Here is a 26103-nt window from a genome sequence, read left to right as displayed (position 1 = left end):
GAAACTTGTATTTACCACTGTGTGCTTGACATATTTCTAATACTTAAAGACTTATGAAGAGATAAAAGATGACATTAATAAATGTAATTTCTTTTTGATATTCAATAATGAAATACACCAACATTAGGGAGATCTGCCTAAATCAATATTTTCCAAATGACCAATACATAGCATTACAAAAATCATGCATGGGGAAAATTTCCACTTACAAGATACGGTTTTGAATTTCGCATTACAACCAACCTTTAAGATTGTTGAATTTTGGTATAGTATCAAAGAAGAATATCCACAATGATATGAAATGGCTCTTAAAATCTGCCTCTATTTTCCAACTACAAATCTGTATAAGGCTGGATTTTCTTTATATACTGCACCTAAAATGGCATATTGCAATAAATTGGAAGAAACAAGTAGGAAAATTCAATTATCTTCTGTTAAGCCAGAGCTTAGAGAGATTTGCAAAATGGTAAAACTCACTTTTCTCACTGATTTTTTTGTTTTGTTTTGTGTTATTCTGGATGGCATAGATATTTTTTATAAAAATGTGTTGTCTATGTTAATGTAATGGATTTTTGTCCTTTTAAAATGAACAAGTTTTAAAAATTTCTCAGTTTTAATTTCTGATACAGTAAATATTGATAGATAGACATAACCCATGTAAACAAAAACTCTTTGATAGGTTCAATAATTTTTAAGACTGTGAAGGGATCCTGAGGTCAAAACTTTGAAAACCACTAGTTTTTAAGTGGGGCTTTCCACATATAGCCCAAATTAGGAATCCATGTCTAGTGTAAGTATAAAGCAAATCATGTTTTGCCTTTTTCCCAGTTTTCTTAGCATTACCTTGTCCTTTGGTTCCTGTGTGTCTGTTCAGAAATGCCCATATCATTGCTGGCCTATAATCTAGAGGCTCCCGGATATTCACATTGTCCACCCGGGAGGAGGCATCAACCATGGGCTCCACCTACCTGAAGGATAAGAGAAGAGCCTGTATGCAGTTATGGACACATTTATATTCTCTTTCACATCTAGCTAACTCCTTTATATGGAAAAATGGACAGCCAGCTGGGGCTGTGGTGACTAGTCTGAGTAATTCTGTATGAGACCTTTCTAAGCTAGAGAGAATTAGAATTTGGAGAAGTGTTTATGAATTCGTCATAAAGAATATTCTTAACATAGTGGAATATTAAGTGGGCAATAAAATGTTAATTATGGAAAGATCATGAAAACTGCTTGCTAGGACTTTGGGTGGGGAAGGTAGATTACCCAATGGTATTGCGGTCTATCAAAAAAAGCTGTAATTATTTATCAGAAAAAGACATCATGGTAGGCACTGAGGACACAGCCCTTGACTGTGGATATAAAATTTTACATTTATGTTGAGACAAAATTGAAGGTCATAGATTAAAAATGAAAATAATGGAGAAGCTGCTTCAAACCTGTCACAATTAATTAATTAATTAATCTATTTATCTTGAGAGAGAGTGTGCACACACACATGTATGTGTGAGCCGGGGGGGGAGGGGCAACGGGAGAAGGAGAGAGAGAATTTTAAGCGGGCTCCATGCTCATCATGGAGCCCTACTTGGGGCTTGATCTCACAACCCTGAGATCATGACCTGAGCTGAAGTCAAGAGTTGGATGCTTAAGGGACTGAGCCACCCAGGTGCCCCCAAACCTCTCCCATTTTAAAAAAAATAATGTTTTGTTGATATTTTTTAAATTTCAATATGAGGGAAATAAGGGGCTAGAGATTGAAATTCCTGCTATTTTGATCCCTGCCTCTTTAAAACACTGGGAAGGGCACTGATTTTTCTGACTGCTTCCAACCTGGTGTTCTTGCCAGATCCACAAAGCTCCTGCCTTGTTTTACTCAGTTTACACAGCTCCTTGACCTCACCTAGCCAGGACTGTCACGGCCTCACTTGTGGTCCCATGAGGTCTTACCCAAAGGGAGCTGCAGGGGTAAACAAGCCTTTCCTTTAAATGTTTGTTTCTTCCATTACCACCTACTGAGGAATCTATCAGGGTTCTATTTGCTTACAATGTGTCACTTTTTTAGGGCCACCCAGAGGCAGATATTGAGGGGTAAGTTTGCTAGGCAAAAAACAAAAACAAAAACAAAAAAACCCTGGAGAAAGACATGGCTGATATATTCCTTAGCATATCCTACAAATACCCCTTTTAAAGCCATGGAAACCACATATCCCACATCGTCTGCCTGGGGAATTTGTAGCCAGCTATATTTTCAGAGGATGTGGGAGGTAGAGTTTTCATATTATGGTATTTATAAATATTTCAGAAATGCCACATATTGGTAGGGTGACCTGGTTTATGGAATGTTGAAGCCAAGAATTCTTTTCTTCTATAGTAAAATGTGTAAAGATTCTGAAAAAAAAAAAAAAATCAAGATAATCCTGAAAAAAATGAACAGGAATCCTGAGATAACCTGTATTGACAGTATCCTTCAAACAAACCATTGTTAAGTGGTTTTAGGAATTTCTAAAAATATAATCTTAAATTGAATTTGAGGAGCATATCATTTAATGTAGCATTTATGGGAAGGGAAGGCTTTGGGGAATAGAATTGCTTGCTCGATGAAGGAATATTGATTGCTCAATATGAGGACTTGTTTAAACAAAAATTGTTGCCGAGAAATTTCCCCCAGAGAGGAAAGACCCTATCATTGTAGAAACTTAGGACAAGTGTACAGTAGTAAGTTGAAGTTGACTAGCATTTTCCAAATTGTGTTCCTCATTATATTGTACCATACGCCATGACAAAAGGGTTCTATGGTCAAGTAAGTTTGAGAAACACCATACCGATAATCTCCCTGTTGCATATCCATATGCATTAAAGGATAAGAAAAGTCTTGCAATAAAGAAAGCAATTTAACTTTGTTTTACACAACCTTACTCATTTCTTTGTAGGAGTCATGTAATGGAAACCCTAGTGACTTCTTATAAAACAGGATTCCACAAAGTACTTGTCTAGGAAATGCTGTAGGAGATAACTGAGTATAAATTACCTCGCTATTTTTGAGGGAACGATTTGGCCAATCCAGACAGTTCTTCTGGTGCTCTGAAAGAAGACTGAGGTAAACGTTGGCATTTGTTGGTAAGGAATTGTCATTGCCTTTCACATCTGACTGACTCCTTCGTATGGAAAGATGGACGGCCAGCTGGGGCTATGACAAGTTTGCCTGAGGGATTCTGGGTGCTACAAGCCACAGCCATCTATTTCATTCTTCCTACTAGACCTTAGACGGATTGTGGCTATGGTGCCCATCAGTGCTGGTTTTTACAGAACAAGCATTAAAAAAACGGTTATATAGTGACTTCCTGGATCTGTGGGGTTGCCTCCCTTATTCTTAGGGCCCACCAGCCCATTTGTGGCCCTCGAGCAGGGGAGAGGGCCCGCATGTGTTACTTTCTATAGTGAGAAATGGGGATAATCATGAAATCAAGAAAAGAATTCTTGGCTTCAACATTCCATAAACCAGGTCACCCTACCAATATGTGGCATTTCTGAAATATTTATAATCATGAAATGATTATCCCCATCAACCCCCAAACATACCCCTCCTTAGGAAAACAAACATCTGCAAGTTTATTTTATAAAATCTGTGTAGAACTTACATAAATATATTGTGACAGCAGCTGTCATACTGCATATATCAAGAAAGTGCTTTGAAACTTTATGCAAATACATGGGCAATGTATATACTACTGTATACCACAAAGACTACTCCATGTGTTCCTTGTGCCAAGGAACACACAAATGTTCTCCAACTAATTTGGAGGAAAAGTCACCACAGCCCTGTACCTTTCACAGCCCTGTTCTCTTGGCCACTGAAACATACTTTGAATGGCTGATCCTAAAGAGAGCAGGGTGGAGGTGAGGGGGCTGAAGGTTCATTTTTATCAGGGACTTTTATAGCTCAATTGCTATGCTGGGCACATGAAGCACATTCACTCATAAAATTTTCACAGTAGCTTTGTGGGAAAAATGGCATTGTCTGGTAATAAAAGAACCAAGACTCAGATTAAATAAATTGCCCAAGGTCCACTCATTTATTAATTTATGGAGCTGACTGGGATTCAAAATTAATTTGACTTTAAATATCTGTAAGAGCAAACATTTAATGAGTGCTTACTATGCGCCAGGCCCTGGGCTAAAAGCTTTTCTTCCATCGTCTTATTCTTTGCATGACCTCGGTGACACAGAGGTACTGTTGTTTTCCTAATTTACAGATGAAGAAATTGAAATTTAGAGAAGTAAAGTAACTTCGGTACAAAGTAATAAACTGGAGTCTAAAGGAGCCCTTAACGCCAGGGGTTTGTTCCTTTGAGTCATGTGGTTTCCCATTTTTCCTTCTTGATTTAGAATCTGGAAACTTTCCTGGTTTGTACTGAGTTTAAGGCACAGATCTTCTCATGTCTTCATGGACTAGGATTTCATAAACATTTAAAAAAGTTGTCTTCCCTTGATTCTTGATTCATCACCCAGTATCTGGAGTTTAGTATCATTTCCACATTCGTGGATATTGTTATTTCTGTAACTCTCATAGATCATATTTGGAGTTTTGAGCATATTTCAATGCAAATACCTTATGTATAAATATTAGATGAAAGAAATGGCCTCTTTACAAAGATTTTTTTTTTTTTAAAGATTTTATTTATTTATTTGACAGAGAGAGACACAGCGAGAGAGGGAACACAAGCAGGGGGAGTGGGAGAGGGAGAAGCAGGCTTCCCGCGGAGCAGGGAGCCTGACGCGGGGCTCGATCCCAGGACCCCGGGATCATGACCTGAGCCGAAGGCAGACGCTTAAGGACTGAGCCACCCAGGCGCCCCAGCCTCTTTACAAAGATTTGCAGTCTTTTGCCCACAACACTGGGATACGTGTATAACTGAGAGTCTCTTCCTCCATTCCTGTGTACCCTTTGGAATTGGGAATGTTTGAGAATAGAGTAATTTACAATTTTTGCTATGAACGGTTTTGGTGCTCACACTGCTCCTTTTATTTCCAAGTTTTGAGAGCTCTTCTGCTTTTTAAAGTCAAGCCCATTAGAGCCTTTGAGAACTATGGATTTTAAATCCTTACCTTCTTGTGGTTGCTCAAGTTCCCCACCATGGCATGTTTTATTACTATTGTAATGACAGCAACTATTTTCTAGGAACCACTGATCCTAGGGATGTGGGCCACTTGTGATTGCAAAGTTAGAGTCTGCTTGGGAGGGTTTGCAAAAGAGGGAACAAGAATTGAGCCTAAAGGTCATCTCGGGCCAGATCAGTTAAAAGGCTTAGGAGATCATATGCTCTGTCCTAGACCACTGGAAACACTTTCCTAGAACAAAAATACAAAATACTCATTGTGCATGAATGTTCACACAGTGCATTTTAATAAAATATGTATGTAACATAAATGTTAAGTGTATTTTCCACCTTAGCAATTTTTGGAGGGAGATGGAGACATTTGGTTTTGGAGTCTCATCCGCAGAGTCCCTGAACAGACCTTATCAGATAGCTACTTAGTACAAATCAAAATTTTATGTCCTGACTAAAACTAAAGAAAAATACTTCACTGCAAGGGCAATATCTATAGTCTACACACTTGTGAATATGCCACATATTGTTCTGATCACAAATATATTCAACCAATCAGAACTAGCAATGTTCTGATAATGAGGTGGTCATATACTTTGAGCTACTTGTTTATATCAGTTCTATGAACTTGGTAACCAAACTGTAGTCCTGATGGATGAGGCTTTTTATAAGTAACATCTATCAATTTAAAATATGATTTTTCTGGATTTCTTGGTCAAAAGGGTCCGCCTTCAGTATGCAGGCTTTCACTTAATCTGCCTGTTTTCAAGACATTGCCATCACCTTCCAGTTGGCCTGGTATAATAAAATGGTGGATAGTTCTGAACTACTGCCTCCCTGAGTCCTAGACATTTCTCTCCCCCACCCACCCCCAAATTTTCCCTTCAAAACTGGTCTTTGGAGAGAGTTTGGGGCAGGTTCTGAGTGGCTCGTGTTTGGTCCACTCACCACTAAAGTCCTGACAGCTATTTTGAGTGGGTTGGCTTTCCTTTGATTTCCAATTAAAGGTGACCTTCCACTCTTCTTCTTTTAGCTTCTTAGGAGTTCCAAGGAGACTATCCTTGGTTTCCATTGAAGCACTGAGGGAAGTTCTGACAAGCACTTGAACTTCTGTCCTAGCTACTGGGTCTAAAAAACCCAGTCCTCAACCCAGTCCTATCTGTATCATTTTCTGAAATAAGGTACTAATTATGTTGCTCTGGTAGAACTTTTTTCCATTCCTTTCAATAAGGTTAAGGATTTGACCTGTCCAGTCCTGGGTCTCCATCATTCTTGGGAAAAAAAGGTCTGTGGTTGCTAAGAGTGTTGTCATAGTTACAGAGCTGTACATGACCAGGCAAGCGTTCCATCCAGCTGCTGCCTCACTGAGGTACCTTCCCTCTTCTGGCCTCTTGATCACATGTTCTGGCCAAGATCACCAGACAGTGATTCTGAACCTGGCCAGATATTATTCCAGGAGAAGCTTGATTAAATATAACTCATTGTATCTGTAAGAGGCCAAGCACTTTTTCTTTCTACTTGACCAGTATATGAATTCGTTTGTCAGAGAATACAGTATACCCATGCCTTGTCTATTAGGGGGCTATTTTATACTGTCTAGTGTTGGATACTGATGGCCAGTCCTCCTAGCAGGTCAGAGTTCATGATAGAGGAAATATGATTTTCCTGGACTGGGTAAGAGTCCATCTCCTACTGTGTCTGTCTGCCATTGTTTCCTCTTGTTTGGCACCGCTGCCATTTCATGGGCACCTTGCTTTTCCACCTAGCATGGCTACTACTTTCAACTTCCACCCTCTTTTATTGTGTATCACTGCTAACGTCCTGGAAGCCTCTGATGATAAAGCAGTGTGGAGGGGAATTGGGAGGGACCAACATCACTTTCTGTTTTGGGTGGTTTTACTCAATCACAGGAATCCCAAATCGGAAGGGCCCTGTACTTGAATATGTCACAGAGGTTTCAATGACGCTGTTCTCTGAGGCTTTCCTTTCATCATCTTTCTCCTCTAGGACCCAAATGGGCGTCCATGACACAACTTGGGGTGACTCGAGTGACAGATGCCAAGTCCTGTTTGCACTAAAGCCTTCCTTCTGTGATTAGGCTCAGGGACTGGTGGTTGTGTTGTGCTGCATCTCTTCCTCCCTGGTGATGGATTTTTTTCTTATGAGAAGCTACGCAGGTGAACCTCTCCCTTTCACTGGACTTGCCCAGACATGTCTGGATGCTAGCTTTGGCTCAAAGTGGGACCCCCCACCCCCTCCGCAGCTGTTTCCAACAGCCTGTACACTTCTTTTCCTTTGATCATCTTTGGCCTAGATTATGATCATCCCAAGAGCTTGCCAAGATTGGGTTGCAGCCTGTTTGTCTCAGAACACAAACTTTGAATTGGTTGACAAGACCAATACCCAGGGGCACCATTAGTTTGAATGAACGGTGCCAGAAATCTCTAGTCTCCCTGCACAGGGTCCCTTGAATGAGGTCAGGGTGTTTATAGGACTCCTTCATATTTTACTTACAACATTTAAGATTTTGTTAAAATTTTAGGAAATTGTCACTTGATACAAAATAGAGAACTGTGTAAGCGTAATTTATATTGAATGAAGATTTTGAAATTTTTCATTTAAAGACCACCGTGTCTAACATGTAGAAATTCAAATGTTTGTTGAATGGGCAAACAAAAGCCAAAATGCTGTGACTAGCCAACTGCTATTCAGAAGTTAAAATGAAGTGAAAATATAATCTTATTTTTCAGTAGTGTGTTCAAGCGTACCAGATTTAGGAAATATTCCAAGAACTTGTAAAGTATAATTTTGTCAATACATTGCGGGGATCCAGATACATCTTACTTAGGACTAATTCATTTGAAAACAACAGATAATTTTGTGCCTCAGGAAACCTCACTGGAACACAGACACCTGTGACTGACTTTCAGCTCTGCCTGACAACCCAGCAAGTAGGTTTTAAGTGAAAACCAAGCACTTCTGATGTTACTGCGGCTTCACTGTGGGGCTAGGAGGACTGAGGCCCTTGTGGAGGATAAAGGAAATATTCACATGGCTTCTGCCCCCATTGAATCTCAGCCTAATTTGGGGCAAGTGATAAATGCAAATGGAACACCATGGAAACAAAATAAAACAATGGGCAAAGCAGGTAGTGTACATCAATTATTTTTGGTAGCCAAACTTAAAAGTCAACTGAAAGGTTTCAGAGAAACAGTTCATCAGTGATGCTTGGGTTTCTGTCTTTGGGGATCAGTATTTGTAGAGCCTTGCCCCCCATCAAAGGCCTTCATGGGGCCTCTTCCTCAGTGCATCTCCAGCTTTGCTGTGGTGGAGACAACCTAAGGAATATGAAAAATGCCCTTTCTCCTCCGCAGTGGTGTTATTTCCTTCCTTTCAGGAATGGCTCATAACTCATGGGAGGTGTGAGTTCTGAATGATTGTTCTTTTCATCTCCCTGGAAGTGGGCCAGACTGTAGATAAAACGTTTGATGTGTCAGCAGTAGGCTTGTAACAGCTTTGACTACTTACATGATGATGAAAGGTTGAACTTTGATAAAAAATGGCAAGAAAAGGAAAAGGGCTCATTTTTTTTCTTTTGCTTTTTTTTGGGGGTGGTCGCATTTTGAGAGGCATCCTAACCAGGGTGGTCTGTGAGGTCTCTGGGAATCTGAAATATTAGGAGGCTGTTCTCTTGTGAATTTCTTTGCTTATGTATCGATTGTTTGAGAGAGGGGGAACACCCATGCTCTCCAGCATAGCAGGGCCAGATTCTCAGGGCCTTATCGGTAAGACCCTGCCTCTCCGCCCAGTGAACCCTGGAAAGGGGTATCACATTCCTCAGGGCGGATCACTTAGGTTTCCAGCCATCCCTCAGCACCTGCTCGCAGACACCAAACAAACCAGGGCTGTCTAATCTGTTCTGACTCTTGGGGCTTTTTCCCCCACCCCTCAGTTCCCAGGGCATTTGTCCGGAGGTCTCTTCTGCGCGTGGTCCCATAGGGTGGTCTTATCTTCCTGCTTCTAAAATAGACAAAGAATGCCATGAAATATTTGTGGAAACCCAGAACCAGTTGGAATTTGCCTCAAACCATATCCCAATCTTATCAGCAGTTGGTGTGTCAGCCTGCATGCCAAAGTGGGGCTTGGGGAGGAAGAAGAATTTCGAAATTTTCTTTTCCAAAGCAAAACACGAAAAAGCAAAAACAGAAACAGCAACCTGCCCTTCAGGTGAGTGACAAGACAGCGCTAAAAGCAGGGACTCAAAGAGGAATATAGACGAGTTTTACCTTTAAATAGGAGGCTTAGGCAAACACAATACAGAAACCTCCTTTTAAAATGGCATTAGTGGAACAATAGTAAACATATATGCATCACCTGTTTATTTAAGAATCTGGTATTTCTTTTACAAAATTCTGACCTCTGGCTCTGCGCCTTGGTGCGCTCGAAGCCCAGCACTGTGTCCATAGCCGCTGGGACCTGGCCCGTCATCCTGCCAGTGGACTGAGGCCTCGCTGCAGTGCCATGCAAACCCGGGGGGGTGCCAGGACAGGCATTCTTCTGTAAGTGTCTTTGAATATGAGGGGTGCCGTAAAACTCGGCGGGAGTCGTCTGTCTGGCCACCAGAGGACACCGAAGTCCCTCCAGGGCTCGCCAGCGCAGGCCAGAGGGTGACTAGCCAAGTCATACGGCTTGGTGGGAGCTTGAGTTTAGGGGAGTAGTGCTCACCAGCATGGCCAGCGTGCTGCCGCCGAAGAGGTCTGTTGGCCGACACAACAGCTTTCCTACTTTAGGAACACCCAAGATGTTGAGCTGTCCACTAGGGCATATGAATGGCCTATGACAATAAAAGAGAGAGTACATGAGATGTGAAATTCAGATTGTCTGGTTGGAGATCACCTTCTGAAAGGTACAGTGAAAGAACTAGAGAAGAGCGCAGGAAAAACAAACAAAAAGTGGGCATGAACTTGCTCAGTTCAGCAACCACATGACCAGGATTTAAACTGAGATTCTTAGTTATCTCTTTCTTTCTGATAAAAAAAAAAAAAATGGGAAAAACTAGCTTTTTCAATGAGGGAATGACTGATAGAGTGGGTTATTTTAGTGTTTCAAGGTCACCTAAGGCCTAAAATATTATGTCTGGGACTGCACATTTCTTAAACAATAATTGCAGTAGGCAGAATAATGGATCCCCTGGCCCCTAAGATATCCATGTTCTAATCCCCCAAACCTGCGACTGGCCTCACATGGCAAAACGGACTTTGCGGATGTGGTTAACATAAGGATTTTGATATGAGATTATCCTGGATTATCTGGATGGGCCCTCTCACAAGAGGCCTTATAAACAGAGGTGGGCGGGTCCAAGTCAGGGAGAGATTTTGAAGATGGTGTGTTAATGCCTTTGACGATGAAGTAAGGAGGCCGAGAGCCAAGGAGGGCTGGCAGCCTCTGGAAACTGGAAAAGGGCAAGGAAACAGATTCTGTCCTAGAGTCTCCAGAGAGAACCCAGCCCTGCTGACATGTTGATTGAAGCCCAGACTGACTTCAGACTTCTGACTTCCAGAACTGTAAGATATTAAGTGTGTATTGTTTTAAGCCACTGAGTGATAATTTATTACGGCAGCAACAGGAAACCAAAGCAATACTATGAACAACAATACAATTGGGCTTAGAGACATTAATTGATGGGAAATGTAAAAGGAATTTGTTTTAGGCTTGATTCTCGAGACAGAGGTCATGATTCTTTGAATAGGTATGAAGGACAAAAGGGTTTTGTTTTTGTCAGTCCAGGGGGCACTTCTCAGGGGTGATGGCTCAAGATTTTTATGGGACAGAATAGGTATTGTGGTCAAACTTTGCTGATGTGTTCCTGACTCTGTGTATAGAGAATCAAAGTTGAGTTGTATTTTATCACTTGGAAATGTAAGCCCATGGGTAGCATAATGTTCAGATTCTTAGAGTAAAAAGATTGTGATGGTAAAGCCTGCCATGGTCTCAGCCCAGACCCCTTGGTGAATTCTACCCCATCAACCTCAATCACAAGTCCACCCCTGCCTCTGCTCCTGCTGTTCTCTTCCCTCACAGGCCTGAGTAAAGTGGCCTCTAGCCACCAGCAACCTGAAGTAGGGCCTGGCTCATGGCTCAGAGAGAACTCCCCCACATGCGAAATGTGCTCCATCATTCAGAATGCATGTCTTGAGCACATGTGATAAGCTGTGATGTGTGCTAGTTGCTGGAGGAACTAACAAGATAAATAAGCCTCAAAACCTAGTTGCTGGAAGCTCATGTCAGTGAGGCATTTTGCAAAATGCAGTGCCTTGGACAGTAGCATCCAATTTGTCTGGGAAAGTTATTGAAAGTGCAGGTTCCTGGGCTGTGGCTTGAGAAAACATTGGTTTAGGACAGTGGTCTTTAATAGGGAGTGATTTCGTCCTCTAGGGACATTAGGAATGTCTGGAAACATTTCCGTTTTTTACAACAGGGGACTAAGGGTGCTACTGGCATCTAGTGGATGGAGGCCAGGGATGCTGTTAAATATTTTACAATGTACAGGATGGCCCTCTAAAACAGAGACTTCTCTGACCCCAACTGTTATTAATGCCAAACTTGAAAGACCCTGGTCTAGTGGGTAACTCTCACAAACACAGCCATTATATTATTATACCACAGTGCTATGTACATATATGTCAATATCGTGTGTGTACATATGTGTACACATGTGTCCATGTATGTGTATGCATATCTATAAATAGCTTTCTCTCTCTAAAGTAGGCTCATCACCCACTACAATTTGGGCTCTCCTGTCTCCCACTGTCCACTCTACTCCTGCTCCCTCCGTCAGACAGCTCACCTGCTGGCCATCTTTGCTTTGATTTTCTGTTGTGCACTGGCCAAGATCAAGACCTTTACCCCTGGAAGTAACTGTCATGCTCTGAAACTACCAAAATAAATTTGCAGGTCAAAGAGAGGGATGGCTAAGGACATCCTTTCTCTCTTGTGATGTTTTTTGACCAATTTCAATTCAGAGTGGTTACTCTATTCACAAGTCAGCTTTGCACCACTGGCTATTATGAATATAAGAATTATGGTGCACGTATAAACTCTTTGCACTCAAGATATATTTCTCCCCTACACTAGCCCTGCCAGGTTTTCTCTCCCCTATTCTCACCTTCATCTAGAATTAATGGAGAATTCCATTCCCTTCAAACAATTGAATGAACATTGGGGAAAAAAAAAATTCCTCTAGAATGTGGCTGAGTGTAGCTGATTGGTTCTAACTGGTTAGAAATGCCTCCTGTTGGGGAGCCAGCTCTGCATCCTGGTCAAGGGATGAGTGCTATGTCACATGTTATAGTGTGGTTTCCAGCCCTCAATTCTCGGTGGTCTTCAGGGGTGGGGGAAGAAGCCTGTATGCACATGGCTGTGGTTTTATCATCTTGCACTCATTACTATATTCAGGAAGATAGATTTTTATTATGCAGCAAGACAGCTGCTCTGGGGTAAACTTTGACTCAAAACAATTGTGTTCTTGACTGACTCAGCTAAAACAAAAAAATAAGGGGGCGGTAAATAGACTTGGGACAAGTTTCATGTCTTTCTTTTAAAAACAGCTGCTTTCAGAGAAGCACTAGGATATGCAGTTAGAACAAACGACCACCTCTAAAGAACAAACTAAGGAGAAATGGTGGAAATCATAACTCGCCACTACTTATGGAAGTTCCTAGCATTCCTTTCCTTGTTGACCACATGAGAATATAGTCATTAATCCTTGTGTATTTTGACCATGTAGAAATTTTCAAACATTTAACAAAACACATGGGGTCCTAGGAATCCTGCCAGCTTATAAGGTGACGTTAAGTGTTGCTTTTTGGTATACCAGCACCAAGAAACATTTAGTTAGTACCTAACATGTACAAAACCCAAGGAAACACAAGGTAAGCAGATGCAGACAGCCCTGAAACTATACCGTCTCATCAGCATCCTGTAGTTCAAAGTGGTTTGAGAAATTCATTGAGATTCTAGAGCTCATCCTGTGTGGTGGCTCTTCTTTCATTCAAGAAATTTTTACTGAGATGTTTCATCCAGTCTGTCACTCTCCTGACGGATATTAGCTTGGAGGCAAAACCAGTGTCATCTTGCAGCGTTAAACTTCTATGTATGTGTCAAAAATACAGGAATACATATGAGAATGAAAAAGATATGGAAAGATGAGTGGGTCACTGGGAAATGAAGGGGTCTAGAAGGCTTCACAGGTGAGAAGGGGCTTGAAATAGACCTTGAACAAAGCAGGAGTTTTAAGATTTTTTTTTTAAAGATTTTATTTATTTATTTGACAGAGACAGAGACAGCGAGAGCAGGAACACAAGCAGGGGGAGTGGGAGAGGGAGAAGCAGGCTTCCCACTGAGCAGGGAGCCTGATGTGGGACCCGATCCCAGGACTCTGGGATCATGACCTGAGCTGAAGGCAGCCGCTCAACGACTGAGCCACCCAGGCGCCCCAAAGCAGGATTTTTATAGGGGTCAATGACAGGGGGAGAGAGGGAAAGAGGTACATATAAAGAAGATGGCAGGCCACAGATGTGCCTGGGGATAATAAAGAAGATACACTGGACCCCCCCTCTCCGGGTTGGTATAGTGAGGAAAGGAGATGGGAGAGAAGATTATGGGGTATCTTGACAAAGCAGACTAACTGTGGTAATAAAGACCTAATGCATCTGAGTATTTTAATGCAATGAAATTTATTTCTTGCTCATTTAATAGTTCATTGCAAGTGTTTAGTGGATAGACTTCCACATGGTGACTCAGGGAAGCAGAAGCAGGCTCTTCCCATCTTGTACAGTTATTGATATCCCCTCCATTCATCTAGTAGAGACAGAAAGTGAGAGTGTGGAGCACTGAGATGAGACATTTTTATGGGTCAAGCCTGGAAGCATGTTTTTTATTTCTGTCCACCTCTTGGTCAGAACCTAGTCATACGACCTAACCGAAAGAGAGAGTCTGAGAAATGTAGTGTTGGTCTATGTCAGGAGAAGAAGAAACCGATTTTAGTGAGCCCATAATTGCTTCTACAATGGACACTGAGCCTGAATTTTATCCCGAATGCAGTGGTAAGTCATCCTCCACTTTAGCATGGGGACATACTCAGTGGTAACGTAGGCTCAAAAAAGCGAGTGATTTTTGTATGTTATATTCACTGCTGTCTCCTCAGCATATGTAGACCTTAAACATATATTTGATCCTTAATGAAATGATGGATGGATGTTGGAAAGGAGTCCTGGACATATTGCAGTGTCCAGGATGGGTTAGTGCAAGAGAGCTGAGGCAGGGAAGCCAGTTAGAAAGATTGGGATAATCTGATAGAGCCCGAGTTAGTGCAGTTACAGTAGGAGTTAGTACATTTTTAGGAACAGAAATGTTCACTTCTACTATTTTAACTTCCCTAGTTTACAACTCAGCCACATCTCATCATTTAACCAGATTCCCTGCTGAGTTGAAATCACAGAAGCAGGTTGTGAGCCGAAAAGGGCTGGCACTTTCTTTGGTATTAATTGGAATGCAGCCTCGGGACTTGGGCTGTACCACAATACTGCAACCCAAACAAAATAAAACTTGACTAAACTAGCAAACCCAGATTGGAGTTCAAGTTACTTTAACGGGCTCTTGGGAAAGACAAACTGCAGTTGTATTATGTATGCAAAATCCACTCTTTGACCTTAGTGTAAGGAAAATTACCGGAGACCACATAATCTTTTGCCAGCTTTCTGAAGCATTGGACAAGTTAACTCCTATGCAATTATGTAGTATTTTTAAAAAGTTTTAATTTTAAAATATGCTTGAAAAATAGATGCTGCTCCAACAAGAACAGAGAATATCGATGAAAAGAATATGTTCTCTGTGCACCTACAAGAAGCCAACACACAGGCAGCCTCATGTGGCCTGAGGCTTCAAGATTTTAGGAAGCTGCTTGCAGATGAATTTTTTCAAATAAAAATTAAGGGAAGCATTATGTCCTCCCTCTAGATTTAGCTTTTGCGGTTTATGTATAAGCTAGGGCAGACCTCAGAGTCTGACCCAGACTCAGGTTATGTGCCTCCGAAGTCTGGTGAAAGGCCCGACTTTAGGATTATGCAGAGTGGAGTGAGGAACCTCACAGAAAACAGCCAGGGATTCTTAGGAGATTTTTAGTGATTCTTGCTGATCTGGAAATAACATAAAAACAACAGAAGAGCTTTTTGTGGTGTTTTTGCATGTTCTCTATTGGTTTGGGGAAGAATCCAATGTGAAAGTGGCTTAAAAATAATAAATATTTAAAAAGACATAATGTGCCCTACCCTTTTCATTCACTCGTAACAAAAAATAAACAGTAATAACAAAACTGGCAAGACGAGGAAGGGAGAGCAGGAACAATGGATGGCGGCCGTGCGCGGGGATGGGCATGAATATGACCCAGACGGCTAACGTCTGGTGTTATTGCAGAAAGTGCTGGAGAAGGTGTGAGGAAAGGCCTCGGGGAATCTTTCCCTTCTTTGAGGCATGAGTTCCTCATTTCCTGAGGCCTCTTGAGATATAAATTACCGGTTTCAGACAGTGGGTACCTGAGGGTCTACTAGTTTGCTTTCTAGCTCAAATCCCAGAGAAGCCAATCCACTGAAATTGCATTTGCCTAGTGATCTGTTTACCAAATCTACTGATTTTTCTAAAAAAAAAATAATTATTCATAAATTTGGTAGAAATTCATTTTGCACAGGATAGTTTTCACATGAGCCTTACAAGGGTGTTGGATGTAAATTGACTGGAAAGCACTTTTTTTTTCCCCCTGCCCCAGCTTTCTGAAGATTCAATTACAAGTTGCTGAGGCTGGAAAAACAGATGCCTCTGGTGAGGCATTGAGGAGGGGGAGTAGGCATGCTGCATCTTCGAGTTGTGGGGAGGGGAGAGAGATTGACGGCCAGAGGAGGTGGGGCGTGCTGAGGTAAAGAAGGAAAGAAAGGGTGTCAGAAAAGAGGAAAGGGCAGAGAATGAGGGGCAGGGAAAAATTTGAAGGCTCTAGAACTTCTCCCATAGGCAGCTGAGCCTTTGCCATTCCTTCCAATATCAATCATCATTTGCCGTCTACTTATGATAGAAACAGGTTTGGTTAGCTGAGTGAATTCAGTGAAATGGTTCTTCTGAATATTGGCTTTCAGCATATCCATTTTCAGCAGTCTGGCTACTTCTTTAAATCTGAGCCTCACTGAGTCATGCTAGCAACACCTTTAAGCAGTGGCAGGAAGGGAAGTATTCTTGGAGGAAGATGTCTGCAGAACCTACAGAAAGATGGGGGTCTGAAAGAGGAGGAATTCTCAAGAAAATCCAGAGGGGATTGCTTGCTTGGGGGTTGGAAAGAGAGGCCAACTTGTCCTGGTTTGCCCAAGACTTTCCCAGGTTTAGTACTGAAAGCCTCTAATCTCAGGCAAACTGAGATGGTTGGCTAGTCCTGAGAAGGAAAAAGATAAATAAAAGTGGTGTTGGGTGGGGAGAAGTGATGCTGTAATAATCTCTTCAGGGACAGTCTTTTTGAGGATGTAGTTCGTGTGGCCTACAGGGAAGATAAATGGAGAGTTGGGAGAAATTACACAGATGTGAGTAGTCACCCCAGGGACCTAATACAGGGAAGGCCCTAGGTTTGTTCCAGACATCTTGATTATATGATATATATGCACTTACTTTTCTAAATGTGCTTTTTTTTCTCTCTCTCTCTCTTTTCTTCAGGGAGGCAGGACACAGTGCGTGAGAGAAGTCTGTCCCATTCTCTCCTGCCCTCAGCACCTTAGCCACACTCCCCCAGGACAGTGCTGCCCCAAATGTTTGGGTGAGTGACTGTTTTCAGGTCAAAGAACAATGTAATTCTTGGGAGTTTCTGCTGAGAGTCTTCATTCACATTGTTGTGTTGGGGTTCTCAGGTTGTCCTAGTTCATGGCTTATTAGGAATAACTGCTTCTTCTGATTATAGGAGTTTATCTCTTTTCTGATTTCTCTACAGGGGTTTCTTTTCTTTTCTTTTTTTTTTTTAAGATTTTATGTATTTATTTGGCACAGAGAGAGAGAGAGAGAGCACAAGCAGGGGGAGGGGCAGGCAGAGGGAAAGGGAGAAGCAGGGAGCCCGATGCGGGGCTCAATCCCAGCACCCTGAGATCATGACCTGAGCTGAAAGCAGATGCTTAACTGACTAAGCCACCCAGGCACCCCATCTACAGGGGTTACTTCTCTCTTGTCTTCCCGTGTATCTGTAAACCTGGTTCACCAGACAACCTGGGATAATAGCTCCTGATTGAGAGAACAGTATGGAAGAAACTATCTTTCATTGGGCATATGATGATCAGTAGAAATGACTAGTATTTTAAAGGCATATGAAGTTAACATATGGAGGAACATAGGCCAGTGTTACTTTTAGAGGCAAAAACAGGCCGGAGGATAACACCAAAAGCAAGAGGTTTGGAAAGGAAAGATGAAAAATAGCCAACAAAAAAAGGAGGATTAGTCGTCATTTCTTGTTGAGCATTTACTATGTCCTAGGCACCGTGCAAAGCACTTTATATGCTTTTTCTCATTAAAGTTTCTCAGGAAGCTGTGCTGTGTAGGTGCTAAATTTATCATTCTGCTGTGTAATGTAGGTGCTCTGGTTAGTATTATTGCAGGAGAGGGGAGTAGATTCCTAGAAGGTGCCACAGCAAGTGAGTTACGGAGCTGATGCCTGAACATGAGTCCCTGTGATTCCTATGCCTGTGCTTTAACCTGCTGCTGCTCAGCCTCCCTGGGGATGCGGAGAGTGGCACACACATTGCTAACTGAAAAGAGACAGCCTGCGATGGAGAGTCTAGAGCAAGAGATCCTTTGGCACTTGTTTATAATCCGTACGCCAGCTTCTTACACGTGATCTTCAAACTCCTGAGTTAGTAGAGGTCAGACTAAGATTCAAATAAAAATACTTTGGCCCAGCATATGAATACAATAGAACATCTCCCACTAGAATCCCCCAGCAACCCCACTCAAATCTCCAGGGATCCTTGAGGAAGTTAACACATTTCCTAGTCACCACTGGCTTTGTGTTTCTGCTCCTGCTGTTTCTCTCTTTATTTTCTTCCTTCTCCTCCTCCTTCTCAGATAATAACTTCTCCTCCTTCGCCTCTGCTGCTTCTCCTTCTTCTTCCCCCTTCCCTTCCTCCCTCCTTCTCCTTCTTCTTTTTCTTCTTCTCCTCATCCTTCTCCTCCTCCTTTAACATCATCTTGTACTTCCAGGGACACTCGCTCTCCAGTCTTTCCACATTCTATGGTGTTGTTGAATCAAGGCTCATGTAGTAGATTTTACTGAAGGCTTGCAGTCCATGAGGAGGGTGATTAAAGAGAAGAACAGCAAACAACATGAAATGGAACCTTAAACTCCCTTTGTTCTTCAAAGGTTTTAACTATTTTGCCTTTAGGAGAGTATCACTGTTTATCTTTTATTTGGGACCCAGCCTCCTATCAGTTATTGTTCACACCCCCTTTTTATTTTTTATTTTTTTGATTCCTCTCTCCTTTCCATCATAGTTTGCTCTTGTCAATTCCAGAACACCCTCTTGATGGATGTTTTTCATTCCCAGCTTATCACAGCGATAGCTTGAGTCTGTCTTTCTACAACCAAGTGGTCAGATAAAGATATCTTGTTAAATGAAGGCAGTTTTCTCTTCTTTGAGGGATTTTTCTGCCAACTCTTCATCTAATAATGTGTACCTTCCTGCTACATGTGTACATACACACACACACGCACATACTTTTTAAGTAACTATGAAATAATTAAAAGAACAAAGAAGAATTTTTTAGACATGCCTGATTAAAGACATTTCCACTGAGATGTGTGCTTCCTGGGTTGCCAGTGTGTGCTTACTTGTACCCCTGGCACAGAGTTAGCTAGTTCACTGTGGTTGAAATTATCACGCTTTTGGTCGTGGTGGACACAGCATTCCATCTAAGCAGGAAAGTCATCACAGAGGAAGTGGCATTTGGGGCCTGACACTGAAGATAAGTAGGTTTGATTAATGCTTTGAAGCCCGGACCGTGGATGTGCTGAGTCAGCTCAGAAACTTCTCATATGAGCAATGGCTGTTGTATTGAATGCAGATTGTTTTTGTCCACTTGTGGTCGTAAGACAGACTACAAAAGGAATGGCAAGTCTTAGGAAACTTGAAAATCATAATTCTCCCAAATGAGACCTTTTTTGATTGACCTAAACCCTGTGGAATAATGTGGAAATGGCTTAAATTAGGCTGTATATGGAGTCTCTGAACCACTCTTTTGAATGTTTTATCTTATTTTGGGCCATGATGACTTTGGATTAAGGTAAGATTTTATGTTCCTCAGGGGTAAAAAGAAACATACCCACACAATAAAAGACAGAAAGGAAAAAAAAGTAAACATTAGGATACCTTCTAGATCCTGAAATCTTAGACTAATTAGACTTTTGGCTGGTTGGACACCAATTTGCTGTTAAATATTCCTTTGACTAGGATTCATTTACATGACATACCTCTGCCTTTTGCACTGCAACATTCTCTTCCTCTCTTTCTCATTTTCAAGGAAGAGACCCATCAGAGGTTTGTGTACATTGAACACCCAATGCACCTCTCAGAGTGACACAGCCTAGGATCATACTGGAATTTTACTACTGCTAATAATGATAATACTCATTATCTGCCACTTATCGGGGGGTGTGTAATGAATGCCAGGCTCCGTGATAAAAGCTTTACATCAGTGTTTTTAGGTAAAAATTATATATATATATATATATTTTTAAAGATTTTATTTATTTATTTGACAGAGAGAGACACAGTGAGAGAGGGAACACAAGCAGGGGGAGTGGGCGAGGGAGAAGCAGGCTTCCCGCCGAGCAGGGAGCCTGATGCGGGGCTCGATCCCAGGACCCTGGGATCATGACCTGAGCCGAAGGCAGGCGCTTAACCACTGAGCCACCCAGGCGCCCCTGGTAAAAATTATATTTTATTGGGTGATAATCTAGGTAATTGTTCACATTTGTTCAGGGAGATAAACTTGTTGAGGAGTCTTTTTGTTCAGTGATCTACTGATGCATCATCAATCCACCAATCCATCCATCCATTTGTTCACCATTCATTCATTCAACCATGCCACAGTACTGAGCACTATAAATGTAGTAAAAGCTACAAGCTGTGGGAACACAGGAAGGGGCTGCTCATTCTAAGAGGTAAAAGGGCTTCTGAGGAGGTCATGTGGAGCTCAGCCAAAAAGAAGATATATTTTGATTGGTGGAGAAAGAAGCTTGACTATATTTATATATTTATATCCTGCCTCTTGCCAAAAAGGATTTAAGGTCACTTATAAAATACATGAAACACATGTAGATAAAAGTTGGGAAAAGGCAAACCAGGTTATCACATTTGTAAAAATTGCTGAATTGAAACAGAACTATTTTTAATTCTTGAAGGATAGAAAAACATCTCTGATAGATTAATATAGAGGACAGTGTTTACAGCAGTGAAAAATGACATCACCATCATTTTTATAGTAAATACAAAAAAGAAAAAAGATATGCTTAGGGATGTTGCTTATATCAGAATATCTTAAAACCAAGGTGTGATGCAACAGAAGTGATTTCTAATGGGGTGTGTGGCCTGCACACAGCTTCCTGATGCTTCAGGGCCTAGAACAAAGAACTAGAGAAAGGCTGAATTTTGTATTTTGCAGGTAATCCTCTAATTTAGTCTCTAAGTTCTCACAAGCTTCAAGAAACTCAGGACCTGGGTGTACACATAAGAATACCCATCTTAGTTGGGTTATTAATACTTGCTAGGTGCAAAAATACAGTCATTTAGCTAAATTGTCTAACCATGAAAGGGATTTTGGTTGTATACGCTAGGATCAGAATTGTAGGTAGCGAGGGTCATGTATTATTGCGAGGAGGCATTATTGGTACCATTTTACAAGTGACCTAAGTGAGGCCTGGAGAAATACTCAAGGTCACTAGGGGGTCCATATGTGGGACCCAGGTTATAACTTACTGCCATCTTTTGAGGCAAGTTTACTTCTGGTAGTAAGAACTAAACTAATGATTTAATTCTGTATGTATACTTATTCTAGCCTTGAAGTTGACTCTAGCAGGAAGATAGAATTTTTCTTGACTCCTATTGATGGTAATTCCAACAATTCTAATTCTGAGAGTAGCATTTAGTATGTGCCTCTAGGTATTTTCAGCATTTCACTGGGCCTCCTGATAAATAGAGATTGCTTTTAATCTTTTTTATAAGAAAAAAGAGTATAGATGTAAATCTAATGAGTGACTGTGAACCTTTGACTTCTTAACTCAGGCCTTGATTCAAGTAACATGTCAGGGATGTTTTTATATGCTCCAGGGAGTAGATGCTCATACACTGAAAGAAAGGAGGAAATGGGATTGTAGTCTTTATTTGGGTTTGCTTTTTTATGGCCCTTTTGGTCACCAATCAGATCTTCACATCAGGGAAAACCAAGCTAATTCTACAGAGGTGCAATGCCTGTGAAAGCTTGGGCACTTGGCATGTGGGTTGGAGTCTGGCTTTATGCACATTTTGAGTTAGTGCCATCCTTTATACCCGTGGACTTGCCATTTCTCCAACCGAGATGCAGTATCACTGCTTCTTCTTTCCGCTCATTCTAGTTCTTCTTGGGATATCTTTACTCCTTTTGCCTCTTCCCTGCCAATACCTTCTTTCTGGATAATTTTACTTGTTCTTTAAAATGCAGCTCAGGCATTACATCTTCTAAGAAATCTTCTCTGTCCTCCCTGTCCCTACATTTCCCATATTGGCTTCTTTCCACAACTTACCGTATTGTTGTGTTGAAATCCTTTTTTGTGGGTTTGTCTCACCAGTAGACTGTGAGCTCCATGAGGGCAGGTCAACATAGACCTGGTCATCTGGGTTCACTATAATGGTAATAAAGATTTGTTGAACTTACAAGATTCAGTGTGGAATCAAACTCTTTATAACAAAAGCTCTCTACATTAATGACTCCAGGGGATTCCCTGGGAACATCTGACCCAGGACTATTTTTGTGCAACATATTTACCTGCTCTTGTGAAAATGTTTAACAGCCCTGTGATATAATTGTTGATGACAAAGTGGGACATCCTGGCTTCTGTCTTGCTTACACCATGCTGTTGCTTCCCTCTAGGTCAGAGGAAAGTGTTTGACCTCCCATTTGGAAGCTGCCTCTTTCGTAGTGACGTTTATGACAATGGATCTTCATTTCTCTACGATAACTGCACTGCATGCACCTGCCAGGTAATGTGGTTCTGAGGGGCTGAGGTCCAACAATGCAGTTGGGGTTTTATTTTTATTTATTTATTTCTTTTTAAATGATTTTATTTATTTGACAGAGAGAGACACAGCGAGAGAGGGAACACAAGCAGGGGGAGTGGGAGAGGGAGAAGCAGGCTTCCCGCTAAGCAGAGAGCCCGAGGCGGGGCTCCAGCCCAGGACCCCAGCATCATGACCTGAGCCGAAGGCAGACGCTTAAGGACTGAGCCACCCAGGCGCCCCGGGGTTTTATTGTTAACATTATAGCCATGCGTTACAAGTAACACAATGTGTTACTTACTGGAAGGAGGCATTATCAATGCCATTTTACTAGTTGAGATCATACTCAAAGTCACGAGGAAGTTAAAACATAGGACCCAAATTACAATTCACTGTTATCTTCCCAGGACCTATAAGTTAGGTTCCAGAGGTGAGAAATAAAGTCTGAGGGGGCTATCCTGAGGTACTTTCTAAAATCAGACAAATAGATGTGGCAGTGTTCTCTGGCTCTAACTATCAAAGATGAATTCTCTGACACACCTCACAATAAAAATGACTTTAATCACATTCAAGAGGAAAGAAAGGCGTGGATTTACAGTTTATCACAAAGATAAACCTGATAGTTTGGGAAGAGAGTATTATGCATTGTTCATTGTACCATTTCTTACCTGAGGCATTGCTTGCTTTTCTCCAAAGGCAACCAGAGGTCTAATGACTGGTAAAGAAAGAATTCCACAGCTCCAGAATTTTATTTTATTTTTATTATTTTTTTTAAGATTTTATTTATTTATTTGACAGAGAGAGACACAGCGAGAGAGGGAACACAAGCAGGGGGAGTGGGAGAGGAAGAAGCAGGCTTCCTGCAGAGCAGGGAGCCCAATGCGGGGCTTGATCCCAGGACCCCGAGATCATGACCTGAGCCGAAGGCAGATGCTTAATGACTGAGCCACCCAGGCGCCCCCAGAATTTTAAAGGGGTGCACATCACACATTAATTGACTGTGCTTATGCAGTGATTTATTTTTAAAACCAAGAAGAGAATCATTTTAATGGGAGATTTTAGGATCATTCATTAGTGAGTTAACCCAAACATCTGTGTGACATGAATTTAGAATAATGCATTTCGGTGGTGATGGTTGTTGTTTTGTTTTTAATAGCTAAAGCACTAGAGAGGGAAAGAGGAGTTTTGCTCAATGTCAGCTATGAGTCAGTAGCTAGGATTAGAGTTCAGAAGTTCCTGATTACTTGAGGCATGCTTTGTTAAGTAGCATGGACTCCTTCAGGAGGGTGGCGGAATAGGGGCTGAACTGTCTGTTCCTTGGCACTGAACACTGAATATTTCCTAAGCCTGAGAATACTTTCCTCAGGCTCCTTCCTCTAGTTGTGGTTTATACTATCCTATGCTAAACATATAGCCACTCCTTCTGTGTGCCTTGGCCTCCATCCTCCAGACTTTTCTTGCTCTCCAGGAATTTTACAGGTTATAGCTTCCTCTTGAGGGTACTGAACCTTTGATGAAACATATCACATCCCCAGTTCTCTTAATTTCAGGAGAGCAGACTGAGAATCCGTTATGCTTGCAGTGCTTTGGGTCTCATGGATTCTTTGAGAGAAGATTAGGCAATATGTCCCCGTGCTAAAAAAAGTGTAATTATTATTGTTCCTTCAAGAGGCTGTCTTTTCTCAGAGTATGCGTTTACAGTCATCTTTGGAAAACTGGATGCTCAAAGTCATTTTGGATAATCAGTATTATTTTCTGTCTGCTTAGAGCTTCCCTCTTCAGCATCTCCACCCAGTGCCATGGCAGGTGCAGGAAATTGTTCAATAGTACTCTGAGCACAGTATGGTTTCAGGTCTTTGTGCCTTCAGATCTGATGATTCCTCCACCTGGAGTGTATCCTCATCTTCTTTCAATCTGATTAGCAAACTCCTCTTCATACACAACAGCCTATCTCACATGTTACCTCCTCTGGGGAGGCTTTCCTGACTCACATAGGTAGGTAATTACCCCTCTTTTCTGTTACCTCTATACCTTTACTAATTCTGTTTACTACATTATATTGCAATTTATTTGTTCCCACGGTTCTCTCTCTCCTTTTGCTCTGTGAACTCCTTGTAAACAGAAGCACATCCATCCATCTCTGTATTCTCATTGCTTAAACTACTGCCAGGCATATGATCTAATGTGTGCCGTGTGTGTGTGTGTGTGTGTGTGTGTGTGTGTGTAATGAAAGGTGGGAAATCTATTACTGCGAAGTATGTATTACTTGAGAGCTAGGGAGTGCGCTGTTTTCAAACTAGAAATCAAGACGTGCAGCTTGGCAACATATTTTTCCCCAGTTTATGAGTTGACCTATAATAATTTCTATGTGCCAGAAACTGTGGCAAGTGCTTTACATATTTCATTTAAATTGCACAATAAACCTGAGGAGCAGGTACTCTCGCCTCCATTTTGAAGATGAGGAATCTGAGGCTCAAGGAGATGGATTTGCGTAAGATAACACACCTAATGAATGAACGGTCTTGTCCAATGCTAAATCCTATCCATAATCTGATGTGGTAGAACCTTAAAAATAAAACACAACTAATGCCATTTTTAAAAGGATTATCTCATTGTCATATTAATCTTAGATGGATAGGTCAGTAGGAGTATAGTGGATGAATACTAGGAGTACTTCTTGAAGTCATAGGATTAACAGAGGAGCTACAGAAGTTACATACGTTGATTGACACAACCTGTTTAAGTGAGCTCTCTCTCAACACTAACTAACAGGAGAGGGCTTGGTCTCGTTTCCCTGCCATCGGTCTCCCACTAACTCCACACTGTGAGGGGATTGCCCATCTACCTGGGACACCGCTTTCCTCCATCCCTGCCTGCCACCGAGTCTCACAAAAGTTTTGCTCTTACATTCATTCCAGCTGACAACCTACTCCAGTAAAATTGCAACTTGTTGGCTGGGGAACTAAACAAGTTTACTTTTCTTGAACAGCTCTGAATTTTTCTTCAATGTGTTGAATAAATCAGTAGGCACAATTTACTTGGCTATTGTGTTCATGCGATGCCACTTCTTTTTTTTTTTTTTTAAAGATTTTATTTATTTATTTGAGAGAGAGAGAATGAGAGACAGAGAGCAGGAGAGGGAGGAGGGTCAGAGGGAGAAGCAGACTCCCTGCCAAGCAAGGAGCCCGATGCGGGACTCGATCCCGGGACTCCAGGATCATGACCTGAGCCGAAGGCAGTCGCTTAACCAACTGAGCCACCCAGGCACCCGCGATGCCACTTCTTTAGAAAGCAAGCCATACCTTTTAAAGTTACAGATATAAACTCGTCACTCCCAGGGGGTAAGTGGCCTGATGAAGGTTACATACTTTATGGAGGAGCCCTAGAGCCCAGGCCCAGTTTTGGACTTGCTCGTTCAGTTCTTCTGTGAACATAGAACACACTAAGGAATTTCATCTTGAGGAGGAACAGTAGCTCCTAATGTTTACTTTTTGATTAGATACCATGCCTTTATGCTAAACTCCCTGAAGGTGGCATAAAGCCCTGGAGGAGACCCGAGAGAGCAAAGTTCATGAAGGACGTGCAAGAGGAAAAGGGCAGGAAGAAGGAAACTGGTGAGCCACACGCTGGCTGGAGTGGAACCAGAAGTTTCTTGAACATTAAGTTGTAGA

At 41.7% G+C, this 26103-nt stretch overlaps 1 protein-coding gene across 7 annotated transcripts in view; it reads left to right on the top strand.

Annotated features, from left to right (window-relative positions):
• Positions 1-26103, top strand: part of BMPER (BMP binding endothelial regulator) — a 242622-nt gene that overhangs the window by 112145 nt on the left and 104374 nt on the right. For all 7 annotated transcript variants that reach the window (XM_081800290.1, XM_081800293.1, XM_081800288.1 and 4 more), the window contains 2 exons: positions 16857-16956; positions 22308-22417. In XM_081800290.1, coding sequence (XP_081656416.1) covers positions 16857-16956; positions 22308-22417 — 210 coding nt within the window. The remainder of the gene's footprint in view (positions 1-16856; positions 16957-22307; positions 22418-26103) is intronic.

Source organism: Leptonychotes weddellii, chromosome 12 (genome assembly GCF_054177405.1).
Source record: "Leptonychotes weddellii isolate Sample4059 chromosome 12, ASM5417740v2, whole genome shotgun sequence".
Taxonomy (NCBI): Eukaryota; Metazoa; Chordata; class Mammalia; order Carnivora; family Phocidae; genus Leptonychotes; species Leptonychotes weddellii.
This window is presented reverse-complemented; position numbering and strand designations above follow the sequence as displayed.